The sequence below is a fragment of the Plasmodium falciparum genome (genome assembly GCF_000002765.6).
Source record: "Plasmodium falciparum 3D7 genome assembly, chromosome: 13".
Lineage (NCBI taxonomy): Eukaryota > Apicomplexa > Aconoidasida > Haemosporida > Plasmodiidae > Plasmodium > Plasmodium falciparum.
This window is the reverse complement of record NC_004331.3, coordinates 81,385-97,500: the sequence shown is the minus strand read 5'-3', so window position 1 is coordinate 97,500 and position 16,116 is coordinate 81,385. Positions and strand designations below refer to the sequence as shown.

Below are 16,116 nucleotides of genomic sequence, written 5' to 3'. Positions count from 1 at the left end.
TTATGAATTCCTTTTAATTATTTAAAAGAAAAACAAAAATATACTACTAGAAAAATAAATTACGTTTACACATTAATAAAATATTAAGAATTAGAAGAATCCTAGAATTTATTTCTTTTCTTTTTTTTTTTTTATTTGTTCTTTTAAACATATGTTTTTTTCTTGTTTTTTTTTTTATTAAATTATTAACATGTGTAATATGAAATGTTCTTTAAAAAAAATAAATAATAAATAAATAAATATATTATATATATATATATATATATATATGTATAATATTATTAATAAAAAGAAAAAAGGATAATATGTTAAATTAATAATATTAATTTAGATAATATTTTATAAGTATGAAAATATAAAAAAGAAGAAAAAAAAAATTGGATAAAATGTTATATAAAATTTTAAATAGAAATATAAAATATATAAAAAGGATATGAAGTTACTTATATAATGTGGAATGTTTTAAATAACTTTTTTTTTTTTTTTTTTTTTTTTTTTTGTTTTAATATAAGTGAAAAATTATATTATTTATAAGAGTAAGCAAAAGTAAATTCAAAATATTTTGGGCAGTAACTATTATTTTGATATGATTAATATTTAAAGTATTAAAAATGGACTAAGCCCCAAGATATGAAATATATTTCAAGGTAAATATATAAATAAATATAATAAAGGATAGGGATATGGGAATGACGCACATATATATGTACCTATATATTATTTCTTCATTTTAAAAATAACAAAAGTCAACACATTGTTATTATTTATATTTTCCATAACTATAAAGGCATTAAGTTTAATATTTTAAACATAGACATAGGAAGTGTAATATAATGTATAATACATATATATATATATATATATATATATGTATGTATGTATGTATATTCCTTTTTAAAAGTTTTGTAAGAATGACTATTTATAGTTAAATAAATATGTATATGTATTGATTATTATTGGAATATTTAAGTAAATCATATTTCATTTTTTATTTTTAAAAAATATATTTTCCTTTTTATACATTTCAATTTATTGTCTGTTTTATATTTAATATATTTTTCCATTAAATATATATGTATTTTATTTTTATATTAATAAAGGTATTTAATAGGAAATTATAGTAAATACGTATTTTACAAATTTAATGTATTCAAAAATAAAAATCTTTGAGTACTATAAATTTAATAAATAAATAATATTATATGTATGCATATTTAACGGATAGTACATTTTTATTGCTTTTTTTAAAAAATAAAGCATATTATTTTGTTTTTTTGATATATAATTAAGATATTTCCTATTTGAAATTATATAGGTTTTATTATTAAGAAATATTAATTATTGGTTATAATTATATATGTCTTATAAAATGTCTAAGTATATGTTTTGATTGTTGTATAAATATGTACACATATATATATATGTATTTTTTTTTTTTATTTATTCGTAGACTTTTTTTCTTTTTTGCTTTTTTTTTTTTTAAAAGCCTTATTATATATAATAATAATATATTAAAAAAAAAAAAAAAAAAAAAAAAAAAAAAAAGTGTAATAGTTTATACTAAATTTTTTAATATATAAGTAATTTGATTAAAAGTAAATATATTTTTTTTTTTTTTTTTTTTTTTTTTGGTTTATATTAAATATGATATTTTTTTATAAAGAAAAAAATGAACTTATTTATTCATATAACATTAATTTATATATTTTTATTAATTTTATTATAAACTGATTTTATGATTTTTTTTTTTTTTTTTTTCTATATAATTTAACATCAATAAGAGAAAATATATGTCTATAAGATATAATATTATACAACTAAATAAAATAATATATATATATATATAAATAAAAAGAATATTAATTGTTCAGATATAATAAATTCTATACTAAAAATTATAATAAATAAATGTATTATATGTTTATAAAATTACAAAGAATCTTATAAAATGAATCAAAGATGTCAATAAATATAACATAATGAAATGACCACACGAAAATATTAAAATATAAATCTATCGACAAATAAAAAATGTTTACGCATCAAATATGTGTTTTTAAATATATAAACACATTAAAATATTATATTTATTTATAATTACAAAGTGTTAATTTTTTGTTAAATATAATAATAATATAACATAAGATAAATTTAAATGAGAAATATATATTTAAAGGAAAAGGAAATTTATTATTATAAAATATAATATAGTATAATATAAATAAGCTTTTTGTTGTTATTACACATTTTAAAATATTTTAATATAAATATATTTTTCTGTATATATAAACATAAATCCACAGTATACATGTTCATAATAAAAAATATATATAAACATTTAGAGGAATGATACATTATTTTTTAATAATATATATCATACATTTTGGAAATGGAAAAAAAAAAAAGAAATAGTTAGTGAATAATTAAAATCATTATATAGGAAATTTAAAAAAATAATATAGGTAAAAACTCAGTCGCATTATGTTAAGCATTAAAATTATTCAGTTCATAATTTATTTAAATAAATAAATAAATATATATATATATATATATATATATATATATATATATATATCAATTTTTATATAATAAAAAAATAAGGAAATAAATATTAAATTAACATTAAATAAAATAGAATAAACCAATATTTTTAATATTATTATATAATATATATATATATATATATATATATATATATATATATATTTATAACACTTTAATTTTCATAATTTTTATAAACCTATAATATTATATATATATTTATAACACTTTAATTTTCATAATTTTTATAAACCTATAATATTATATATATATTAAATACACACATTTTTGATTAGGTTTATAAAATTGTAAAAAAAGAAGGAAAAGAAAAAAAAGAATTTAAAAAGGAATGAAAACATATATTTAAAATAAATTTAAAATTATTTTTTTATGAATATAGGATTAACAAATATATTTAAAAAAAAAAAAAAAAAAAGAAACTTTATTTATTAATTAAGAAAAATAATAAGATTGAATTTACTAAGAGTTACACGGTGAAAATAAAAAATAGATCTGTAAAAAATATAATTATTGAGGATCAATTAGTGAATTATAAAATTATAGGATTATTAAAAATTATAATTATAAATAATTTTTAATTTTTTTTAATCTATTTTCTTTTATTTTTTTTTTTATATTATGGTTATTTTTTTTTTCTTTTATAATTTTTTTTTTTTTTTTGTTAATTATTATAATTTATTTATTTAGCTATTTTTATATAAGAGGGAAATATTATAATAACATATCTTAAATTAACGCATTTATAGTAATTATATTATATAATATAAAATTAGTGTAAGAATTAAATAAGAGATAAGAAAAAGGCTCATTATAAAAAACTTTATATATTAAAATTACACATATATATTATATATATAAATATTATATTTAAAAAAAGAATTTGATAATAAATATATAACATGATATTAAAATTTATTTGATTATTCATTTATTTCCTTTTTTTTTTTTTTTTTTTTTTTCTGTTAATTAATATTTAAAAAATATATATATATATATATTTATATTTTTTTTTTCCATACTCTAGAACAATTCTATATATTTAAATATTTCTTTCAATATGTAGTAATTATATATATATATATATAATATATATTATATATTTTTTTTATTTATTTATTCATAAAAAATGTATGTTAATTTTTATTATTAAAAAGGTTTTAAAATAAATGGGAAAAATTATAAAAAAAATATAACAAATGAGAAATAAAAAGAGAGAGTAAGTTAAGAATTAAAAAAAGAATTAACTTCAATAATTAAATGGTTAATATTTCTACTGCTTAAATTAATTAATTAAATATAATTCAAATTAATTTTGAAATGTGTTTTATAATTAATTTTTAATTCAATTTTTGGGTTGTAATTTTATATGGTTGTACATATATATATATATATATATATATATATATATATATATGTATATTTAATTAAATTTTAATATTTAATTTTTTTTTTTTTTTACTACCAAATATATTTATATATAGTACTTTTATAATATCGTTTTCTTATGAGCATTATATCATATAAATAATTAATTAAATAAATATATATATATATATAATTATAATTAGACCAATAAATTATATATAATGAAAGGATATTTTAATATATATTTTTTAATTCCTTTAATTTTTTTATATAATGTAATAAGAATAAATGAATCAATTATAGGTAGAACACTTTATAATAGACAAGATGAATCATCAGATATTTCAAGGGTAAATTCACCCGAATTAAATAATAATCATAAAACTAATATATATGATTCAGATTACGAAGATGTAAATAATAAATTAATAAACAGTTTTGTAGAAAATAAAAGTGTGAAAAAAAAAAGGTCTTTAAGTTTTATAAATAATAAAACAAAATCATATGATATAATTCCACCTTCATATTCATATAGGAATGATAAATTTAATTCACTTTCCGAAAATGAAGATAATTCTGGAAATACAAATAGTAATAATTTCGCAAATACTTCTGAAATATCTATTGGAAAGGATAATAAACAATATACGTTTATACAGAAACGTACTCATTTGTTTGCTTGTGGAATAAAAAGAAAATCAATAAAATGGATATGTCGAGAAAACAGTGAGAAAATTACTGTATGTGTTCCTGATAGAAAAATACAACTATGTATTGCAAATTTTTTAAACTCACGTTTAGAAACAATGGAAAAGTTTAAAGAAATATTTTTAATTTCTGTTAATACAGAAGCAAAATTATTATATAACAAAAATGAAGGAAAAGATCCCTCAATATTTTGTAATGAATTAAGAAATAGTTTTTCAGATTTTAGAAATTCATTTATAGGTGATGATATGGATTTTGGTGGTAATACAGATAGAGTCAAAGGATATATTAATAAGAAGTTCTCCGATTATTATAAGGAAAAAAATGTTGAAAAATTAAATAATATCAAAAAAGAATGGTGGGAAAAAAATAAAGCAAATTTGTGGAATCACATGATAGTAAATCATAAAGGAAACATAAGTAAAGAATGTGCCATAATTCCCGCGGAAGAACCTCAAATTAATCTATGGATAAAAGAATGGAATGAAAACTTCTTGATGGAAAAGAAGAGATTGTTTTTAAATATAAAAGATAAGTGTGTTGAAAACAAAAAATATGAAGCATGTTTTGGTGGATGTAGGCTTCCATGTTCTTCATATACATCATTTATGAAAAAAAGTAAAACACAAATGGAGGTTTTGACGAACTTGTATAAAAAGAAAAATTCAGGAGTGGATAAAAATAATTTTCTGAATGATCTTTTTAAAAAAAATAATAAAAATGATTTAGATGATTTTTTCAAAAATGAAAAGGAATATGATGATTTATGTGATTGCAGATATACTGCTACTATTATTAAAAGTTTTCTAAATGGTCCTGCTAAAAATGATGTAGATATTGCATCACAAATTAATGTTAATGATCTTCGAGGGTTTGGATGTAATTATAAAAGTAATAATGAAAAAAGTTGGAATTGTACTGGAACATTTACGAACAAATTTCCTGGTACATGTGAACCCCCCAGAAGACAAACTTTATGTCTTGGACGTACATATCTTTTACATCGTGGTCATGAGGAAGATTATAAGGAACATTTACTTGGAGCTTCAATATATGAGGCGCAATTATTAAAATATAAATATAAGGAAAAGGATGAAAATGCATTGTGTAGTATAATACAAAATAGTTATGCAGATTTGGCAGATATTATCAAGGGATCGGATATAATAAAAGATTATTATGGTAAAAAAATGGAAGAAAATTTAAATAAAGTAAACAAAGATAAAAAACGTAATGAAGAATCTTTGAAGATTTTTCGTGAAAAATGGTGGGATGAAAACAAGGAGAATGTATGGAAAGTAATGTCAGCAGTACTTAAAAATAAGGAAACGTGTAAAGATTATGATAAGTTTCAAAAGATTCCTCAATTTTTAAGATGGTTTAAGGAATGGGGAGACGATTTTTGTGAGAAAAGAAAAGAGAAAATATATTCATTTGAGTCATTTAAGGTAGAATGTAAGAAAAAAGATTGTGATGAAAATACATGTAAAAATAAATGTAGTGAATATAAAAAATGGATAGATTTGAAAAAAAGTGAATATGAGAAACAAGTTGATAAATACACAAAAGATAAAAATAAAAAGATGTATGATAATATTGATGAAGTAAAAAATAAAGAAGCCAATGTTTACTTAAAAGAAAAATCCAAAGAATGTAAAGATGTAAATTTCGATGATAAAATTTTTAATGAGAGTCCAAATGAATATGAAGATATGTGTAAAAAATGTGATGAAATAAAATATTTAAATGAAATTAAATATCCTAAAACAAAACACGATATATATGATATAGATACATTTTCAGATACTTTTGGTGATGGAACGCCAATAAGTATTAATGCAAATATAAATGAACAACAAAGTGGGAAGGATACCTCAAATACTGGAAATAGTGAAACATCAGATTCACCGGTTAGTCATGAACCAGAAAGTGATGCTGCAATTAATGTAGAAAAGTTAAGTGGTGATGAAAGTTCAAGTGAAACAAGAGGAATATTAGATATTAATGATCCAAGTGTTACGAACAATGTCAATGAAGTTCATGATGCTTCAAATACACAAGGTAGTGTTTCAAATACTTCTGATATAACGAATGGACATTCGGAAAGTTCCCTGAATAGAACAACGAATGCACAAGATATTAAAATAGGCCGTTCAGGAAATGAACAAAGTGATAATCAAGAAAATAGTTCACATTCTAGTGATAATTCAGGTTCTTTGACAATCGGACAAGTTCCTTCAGAGGATAATACCCAAAATACATATGATTCACAAAACCCTCATAGAGATACACCTAATGCATTAGCATCTTTACCATCAGATGATAAAATTAATGAAATAGAGGGTTTCGATTCTAGTAGAGATAGTGAAAATGGTAGGGGTGATACAACATCAAATACTCATGATGTACGTCGTACGAATATAGTAAGTGAGAGACGTGTGAATAGCCATGATTTTATTAGAAACGGAATGGCGAATAACAATGCACATCATCAATATATAACGCAAATTGAGAATAATGGAATCATAAGAGGACAAGAGGAAAGTGCGGGGAATAGTGTTAATTATAAAGATAATCCAAAGAGGAGTAATTTTTCCTCCGAAAATGATCATAAGAAAAATATACAGGAATATAATTCTAGAGATACTAAAAGAGTAAGGGAGGAAATAATTAAATTATCGAAGCAAAATAAATGCAACAATGAATATTCCATGGAATATTGTACCTATTCTGACGAAAGGAATAGTTCACCGGGTCCTTGTTCTAGAGAAGAAAGAAAGAAATTATGTTGTCAGATTTCAGATTATTGTTTAAAATATTTTAACTTTTATTCAATTGAATATTATAATTGTATAAAATCTGAAATTAAAAGTCCAGAATATAAATGTTTTAAAAGCGAGGGTCAATCAAGTATGTTTCATATATAATGAAAATAACTAAATTAAAATAAATATCTAAATTTTCCATTTAAATATAATTTAAATAATTTATTTTTTTATTATAAAATTTATTTGTTTTTTTTTATATAATGTTTTATTTTTTCTTTACAGGCATTCCTTATTTTGCTGCTGGAGGTATTTTAGTTGTAATAGTCTTACTTTTGAGTTCAGCATCTAGAATGGGGAAAAGGTTACACGCATAAGATTAAATAAATATGACTATACTTTTTAATTTTTATATTATTTATATTATTATTATGTTTTAACAAGAATATAAATTATATTATATATTTATATGTATATATATTTTTTTATATAGTAATGAAGAATATGATATAGGAGAATCTAATATAGAAGCAACTTTTGAAGAAAATAATTATTTAAATAAACTATCGCGCATATGTAAGATTAATATAAAAAGTGAAAATTTCATATTAAATAAATAAATGAATATATATATATATATATATATATATATATATATATATACATGTTATATAAATTTTAATGTTATATTATTTACTTTTTTCTCAGTTAATCAAGAAGTACAAGAGACAAACATTTCAGATTATTCCGAGTACAATTATAATGAAAAGAATATGTATTAATTTCAATAGTTTAAATAATTCAATGTATTTTATAATAAATTATAAAATATTTTTTTTTTTTTTTTTTGTTTTTAAATTGTGTAAAGTTATAAACATTTATCAAATTTTAATATTCTATATGAAATTTTTTATTTTTTATTTTTTATTATGTTACATACATATAAATATATATATAATGATTTATAAATATGTATATAAGAAAAATTTATACATATACAATAACAATTTTTTAATTTGTAAATTGGTATATAAATTTTTTTCATATAATTAATTAATAATGTAATTATATTATTATATAAATTTATTCTACATTATATTATTCTATTCTATTTTATTTATTTTTTTTTTTTTTTTGTACTTTTTTTATATTTTATCATAATATATATATTATATAATTTTTCTTTATTCTGTTTGAAAGACCATAATTATATTATGTATATATTTATAAAATCATTAAAATGATTTTTGATAATTACAAATCATATAAAATGTAATACTTTTGTTGAATAATTTATATATTATAATAAAATGAGGTTTAAATGTGTCTATAACAATTGTAACCTAAATATGAGTGTGTTAAAATATTTAAATAATTAAACATGTTTATAAAAAATACAAATATATATATTTATATGTACATTAATATTTTATATAAAAATATTCTATAATGCAAAGAAATAGGGAAAAAAAAAAAAAAAAAAAAAAAAAAAAACATTGGCATATTTTATATGTGCCTTCTTTAAATAAAAAAAGGACCTAATAGAAATATAAGGATTAATCCATTTAAATTAATTTTTTTTTTTTTTTGTTGACGTTATAATTTTATCCTAAATATAATATAATTATTATATAAAAAAAAAATTACTATAATATATATTTATTTATATATAATTTTATATATTATTATCCATAGGCATTTGTAGAACGCAATTTTATTTTATAAGGACAATTATATTTTATTCTTATTAGGTATATGTACAATAATATATTTAAATCTTATAATTTTATATTTTTATTTTTCATGTGTAAAATAACTTATGGAATAAGAAAATAATGCTATATATATTATATTCTATTTAATAATTTATTATTAAATGGAAATTTTTTTTTTATTTAATAACTCATATAAATGTTTACAAAAATTGTATTTATTCTTCTTATGAATATAGATATTTTTATAAATATTACCTTTTATTAAAATAATATGAAATATAAATTATACATAATAATATATTATTTCATATATAAAAAATTTCAATAAAATAGATATATATTATGAAAAAAAATATAATATTATATATATATATATATATATATATATATATATATTTATATATAATACTCGTACATGTGTTTTTTAAATATATACCTATTCAATATTAATTAATAAACTAATTATCAATAAAAAATTTTTATTAAATATATATAATTTTTTGGAATCATTATAATACTACAACATCTTAATTTATAATAAATTTTTTCATATTAACATAGAAATATATTTTAAAAATATAGAAATATTACTTAAAAAATATGATTTGAAGATTTTTTGTATTACATATATATAATTAGTAAAATTTTTTTATACATATAATAAAATATTTTAGGAAACACTGAATAAATTATAAATTTTTTAACTATTATATTTTTTTATATACCTATATATATAATATGTAATATATATGTCATTTTAATGTTATAGTTTTATTACTAATAAATTAAATACACTTATTATGGATTAAGTGTAGGTAATATATATATATATATATACATGTGCTGATTTTTTTTTTTTTTTTTCCTATCAAAAATATATATATTATATATAGGTGTAAAAAAGAAGATATATTTATTAGATGTTATAAATATTAATAAAGGCATTAATTTGTAAACTTTATTTTTAATTTTAATATTTGTGTTATATTTATTTTAATTAAATAAAAAAAAAAAGAAAAAAAAAAAAAAAAAAGAATGATAGATAGATAAAGAAAAAAATATGGCTATAATATTTATAAAAGTTATTCAAATATTAATATAATAATTTTTTAATTTCTCATGCAAAAAAAAAAAAAAAAATGAAAAAACAAAAGTTAATTTTTATTTAAAAATTTTATATATTCTTCTTTTTTTTTTATTTTAATATTATATATATATATATATATTGTAAATTAAGAATTATAAATTTTAATAAGATAATCAATTAATATTTTTATACATATGTATTTTTATATATATATTTATATATATTTTTTGTAAATCACTTGAAATATTATATGTAATATATACATTAAATAACAAATAGTAATATTAGTCATATATTTATAATAAGGAAAAATGAATTTCGTAAGGTCTTTATTTATTTTATATTAAATATATAGAGAGTTGAGAAATTTTAAATTTTAACAAATATTCAATTGTTTCTATATATATATATATATATATATATATATGATGTGTATAGAATAAAATTTTCAAGCAATTATAATTATAAACATATTTATAATTAAATTTTATTTTATTATTATTCTTTTAGTATTTTTTATGCTTTTGTAAATATATTTATTTAAAATGTGATATATATTGAATTTTAGGATGAATGAAATACATTATTCCTTATAGAAGAGACACATATATAATATTAAAAAAAAAAGAAAAAATAGACAATTAAGGAGGGAGATATTTTTATTTACCATAAAAATGAAATTATTGATTGAAATGAACCACATATTTTTTATATATAAGATTTTGTATATGCTAAAAAATAATGATATATTCACTTTAAATATAGAAAATTATAAAAAGAAAAAAAGAAAAAACTGGTATAAAATTTCCATCTTTACATATTTATTAATATTTATAATTTCAATTTCATTTATAAATTTGATGGTAAGTAAATAGAAATATGAATGATGTGAAATATATATAATTATGTGTTTATTTTTATTTTTTTATTTCATTAGATGTATAATTAATATAAAACATGTTATATATATATATATTTAATTTTATATATTTGTATAGACTTTATATGAGAATAGAATAATTTCATCCATACACTTTAATAATAAATATGCAAGTATTTTAGATGAATACGAAAATGATTATTATAGTTCCTTGGAACGTAGATATTCAAAAAATAGTATAAGAAATAAAAAAGATGATGAATCACGGAACCTCCATAATAATATGAATAAAAATAATATGGATAATGCCGATATGTCAAAGAATGATATGTATATTCATAATAAGCATAATGATTCAGGATATATATCAAAGACTGAGTCTAATGATTCATTAAATTTAAACTATAATGATACTACGAAACCATTAACAAAAGAACAATTATTTCAGATTATCAATTCATTAAAAGAAATTCCGTCAGATGAAGATCTTGAGAATATATGGAAACATACAATAAGTGTAGCAAAGGAAGGTTTAGGACGTATGATAAAAAAATTATATTTTTATCTTGATGGTTATATGGATGAATATGAAGAAATGCAAAAACAAAAGTGTTTTTGTTTTAGAAAGGAAATATCAGAAGATTTTATGGACGAAATTAATGAAACATTATCATCACATGAAAAATCATATACTTATAAATTTTATAAACTAATTAGAAAAAAAAGAACAGTTGAGAAATTAAAGAATTTTATTTTTGCATTTATTGATAAAATGGAAAAAATAATAAATTATCTCTATCATAAACATAAAGGTATATATATAATGAAGGTTTTAAAACTACATAAACTTATATGAAAAGAAATAAAACAAATATGACATTTTATGCATATACTAAAGTATTAAAATTAAAGAAGGAAAAATAATTTATAATAAGCATGATCTAGGGAAATATTATGTTAAAATTATAATTTTTGTTTATTTATAAAATTAATGATTATCACAGCATTATAATATATTCCATATATATAATCTGGGAATATACATTTATCTCTTCCTTTTTTTTTGTTGTAATTTAATATTATTCTCCATGATATATATATATATATATATTTGGATATAGTATTTTAACTTATACATTGTATTTAATATTTTTTAAAAAAAAATACAACTTATAATTTTTTTTTTTTATGTAAAATTATAACTTATAAATATCTTTATTTCTATGAAAAATTAAATTTATAGAAAAATATATTAAAAAATAAAAAAATTAGAAAATTAGACAAATTGAAAAATAGAAATATAAAAAAATTAGAAAAATAGAGAAATAGGAAAATGTTTTTTCAAGGAAATATTCATTGATGTATGTTTTATAGGATAATGAATAAAGTTAAATACACATAAATATTATATATATATATATATATATATATATATATATATAGCTAATAAGAGACATTTATATGAATAAAATATTATATAAATTACATGTATTTTAATATTATTCTAATTTATTATCATTATATTGTTAATCCTGAACCCAATATTTGTTAAATTATTATTATTCTTATAAAATATATAACTTCCTATAAAGTGAATAAAATGAATAATTATATGGAATATTAAGTTTATAAAGAAGTATTATAAATATATATATTTATAATTTATGTAAGTATTGTAAAAAAATATTATTACATCTTTCAAAAATATAATAATGTGTATAAAATCTATTTAATATTTTATACATGAAATTTATTAAATATAATAAGAAATATAATATCCCCTTATTATTACATTTTTTTTTATTTAATATTAATTTAATTAAAAAAATATTTATATTTGGTTTATATTAAGAGATAATATTGCATATATATATGTATATTAAAAAAGAATACACATAAGAAAATTTATAAGAAAATCAATAAATATATATATATATATATATAATGTATAAACACATATATAATTAAAATATAAATTTTGTAAAAAGAAATTAAAATAAAATACAGAAAAATAATTGTATTGTTTAATGGATAATACATATATATATAATGTAACGTATAAACACATATATAATTAAAATATAAAATTTTTAAAAGGAAATGAAAATAAAATACAGAAAAATAGTTGTATTGTTTAATGGATAATATATATATATATATATATATATATATATATATATATACATATAAAATATAATGTATAAACATGTATGTAATTAAAATACAAATTTTGTAAAAGGAAATTAATATAAAATACAGAAAAATAGTTGTATTGTTTAATGGATAATAAATGTATGCATCTATCTATATGTATATATATCTATATATATACGTGATTTAATATATATTTTAATAACAAATATGAATATATGATAAATTTAAATATTTAGTATATTAAAATTAGTGTCTTAAGCTAAGAAGCTTATTTCTTCTATCCTTTATTTCCTTTTCTTTTTGCTTTTGACTTTGTTCATGTTTTTCCTGTAGTTCTTTTTTTTCCAAATACACTTTTTCTTGTTCTTGTTTTTCGTATTTCATTTTTTCTTGTTTTTCCAATTCTTTTATTCGTTCTTTTTTAATTTTATCTTGTTCCTTCTTTATTTTTTTTTGTAATTTATCTTTTTTTTTTTGTTGTTTTTCTTTCTTTTTTTTTTCTCTGTTTTCATATTCTTCATTACTTAGTACATGAAAGTCTCCTTTAGGGTTCCTTAAATATTGAAGGTCACTATTTAGATTTCTAAAATCTATAATACTACAAATTACGTGGTTTTTTTTGTATTTTTCTATATCAGGCTCAATTTGCTTATATAATTTAAGTTGATAATTGGGGTCTTTTTTATTTATATAATAATATAAAAATTCTTTAAATATATTTTTCACGTTTTCCGTAAGATCCATATTGTCTATTATACTATCTGCGTAATTTTTTTTTGCAGCATTTAAATTCTTAAATGTCTTTAGATCATATAAATTTTTATCTAATAAATATTCGCTATTAGCATTATGTTTTGGTATATTCATATTTTTTGATTTTTTCAATGTATCTTCCGAGCTATTTGGTAGAATAGGTATTAATTCACAATATTGTTCCTCATTTTCTTCGTCTTCATTTACTTCTTCATCATCATTATCTTCATCATCTTCGTCTTCTTTATCATTATCTTCTTCATCTTCGTTTTCTTCATCCTCATCTTCTTCTTCTTCATCTTCTTTTTCATCATCATCTTCTTCTTCATATTCATCTTCATTTTGATCTTCATTTTCATCATCATTTTGATCTTCATTTTCATCATCATTTTGATCTTCATTTTGATCTTCATTTACTTCTTCATCTTCTTCTTCGTTTTCATTTTCTTTCATGGTCTTTTTTGAAGAGCCATGTGAAGATGGTTCTGCTAACAATCTAAAATGCTTCGAATATAATCCATTATATATTCTTCCTTGAATTTCAGATGATTTTTCCAGAATATTCTAAAAATAAAAAATATAAAATTTAATATTAAATTTTAACAATATAATTAAGCATATCATATATTTTTATATACACAAATAAAAAAAAAGAAAATTTTTTTTTTTTTTTTTTTAATTTCTCATATATATATATATATATATTTTAATTTTCTTACAGTTTTAATTGATAATAATAATAATAGAACTAGAAATACTAATGAAAAAAATATATTTGTTGTAGAAGAAAACATTTTATATAATATATTTAATTTAATGTTTCTTGAAAATATTACTAAAGTTCATAAATTATATATAAAATATTTTTTAAATATATATATATATATTCTTTTTATGTATTATATTATAAATAGTTGCTTAATTATTATAGATTCAACATGTATATGTGTGTACATATATATTTATATATATATTAATTATTAATATGTTTTCTAAAAATGTGCATTTTTTTTTTTTTTTTTAATTTTTTTTTTTTTTTTTTTTTTTTTTTTCGTCTTAAAGTTCTAAAGAGGATTTCTTGTAATGTGTAATTCGTATAAATACTGTTATCATTAAAATTGAATTATGTATAAGAAAAAAATGAAAATAAAATTTTAGTTAAATTATAATTAGGATGTTATATGTATATATAAAAATATTGATGAATATATGCTTATTATGTTCGAACAAAAAATTTAATATAAATACTATATATATATATATAATATTATTTATAGATTTAATATAGTATCCTTAAAATTTAAATTTATTCAAAAAATTGTATTATATTTATAAAATTTATTGGATCTTTATTAAACATTGAAATATAACAGAAAAAAAAAAAAAAAAAAAAGGCAATAAAAAAAAAAAAAAGAAAGCAAAAACAAAAACAAATACAAAAACAAAATATAATATAAAATTTATACATATATATATAATTTTATATTTTCATATATTATATTTTAGAATAATATTTATTTTGTTAAATATTAAAATTTTTTTAAATAATAAAAATAAAATATAATTATATTCATAAATGTATAATAATTATTATAGAATTAAAAAAAACAATAATAATAATAAAAAATAAACATGATATTATTAATTTATTTTTTAAATAATTATATTAATTGTGAATAAAATTTCAATTTTCTTTCATTATTTCCTTAATTTATTTCTATATCTCCCATATATCACCTTTTAAAAAAATATTTAAATATGCATTTATAACAAATGAAAAAATATATGGAAAAATTATAATATATTATTTTTTACATATTATTAAATATAAAATTTAAATAAGAAAGGCTTTATATTTATTTTTAATAAAATACATTTCTTTTAAGTTCTAATTAATTAATTATTTATTTTATTTTTTTTTTTTTTGGGGGGGGGGGGGGATTTTTTGAATTAATAAAAAATACAAAAAGAATAAAATAAATAAAATAATATTTATTAAATGAATGCTCATGGAAATTGCTTAAAAAATTATGAAATTTTTTGTTATTCTACATTCTATATGAATAAGGAAAATAATATAAGAGAAAAAAAGAAATTTCTCATATATTTTGTAAAGGTGTTATTGCA

The 16,116-nt window shown here is 16.9% G+C and overlaps 3 protein-coding genes across 3 annotated transcripts; 2 read left to right on the top strand and 1 right to left on the bottom strand.

Annotated features, from left to right (window-relative positions):
• Positions 1-4,148: 4,148 nt before the first annotated feature.
• Positions 4,149-8,182, top strand: PF3D7_1301600 (erythrocyte binding antigen-140; the record flags this gene model as incomplete). Its single annotated transcript, XM_001349823.1, has 4 exons — positions 4,149-7,545; positions 7,686-7,764; positions 7,894-7,976; positions 8,109-8,182. 4 exons carry the CDS (start codon positions 4,149-4,151, stop codon positions 8,180-8,182), a joined length of 3,633 nt encoding a protein of 1,210 aa, XP_001349859.1.
• Positions 8,183-10,876: 2,694 nt separating this feature from the next.
• On the top strand, positions 10,877-11,938 carry PF3D7_1301500 (Plasmodium exported protein (PHISTa), unknown function; the record flags this gene model as incomplete). The annotated part of the gene is made up of 2 exons (XM_001349822.1): positions 10,877-11,065; positions 11,201-11,938. 2 exons carry the CDS (start codon positions 10,877-10,879, stop codon positions 11,936-11,938), a joined length of 927 nt encoding a protein of 308 aa, XP_001349858.1.
• A 1,544-nt stretch (positions 11,939-13,482) lies between these two features.
• On the bottom strand, positions 13,483-14,783 carry PF3D7_1301400 (Plasmodium exported protein (hyp12), unknown function; the record flags this gene model as incomplete). The annotated part of the gene is made up of 2 exons (XM_001349821.1): positions 13,483-14,553; positions 14,709-14,783. The coding sequence occupies 2 exons, from the start codon at positions 14,781-14,783 to the stop codon at positions 13,483-13,485; spliced, it is 1,146 nt and encodes a 381-aa protein (XP_001349857.1).
• Between the last annotated feature and the right edge of the window lie 1,333 nt (positions 14,784-16,116).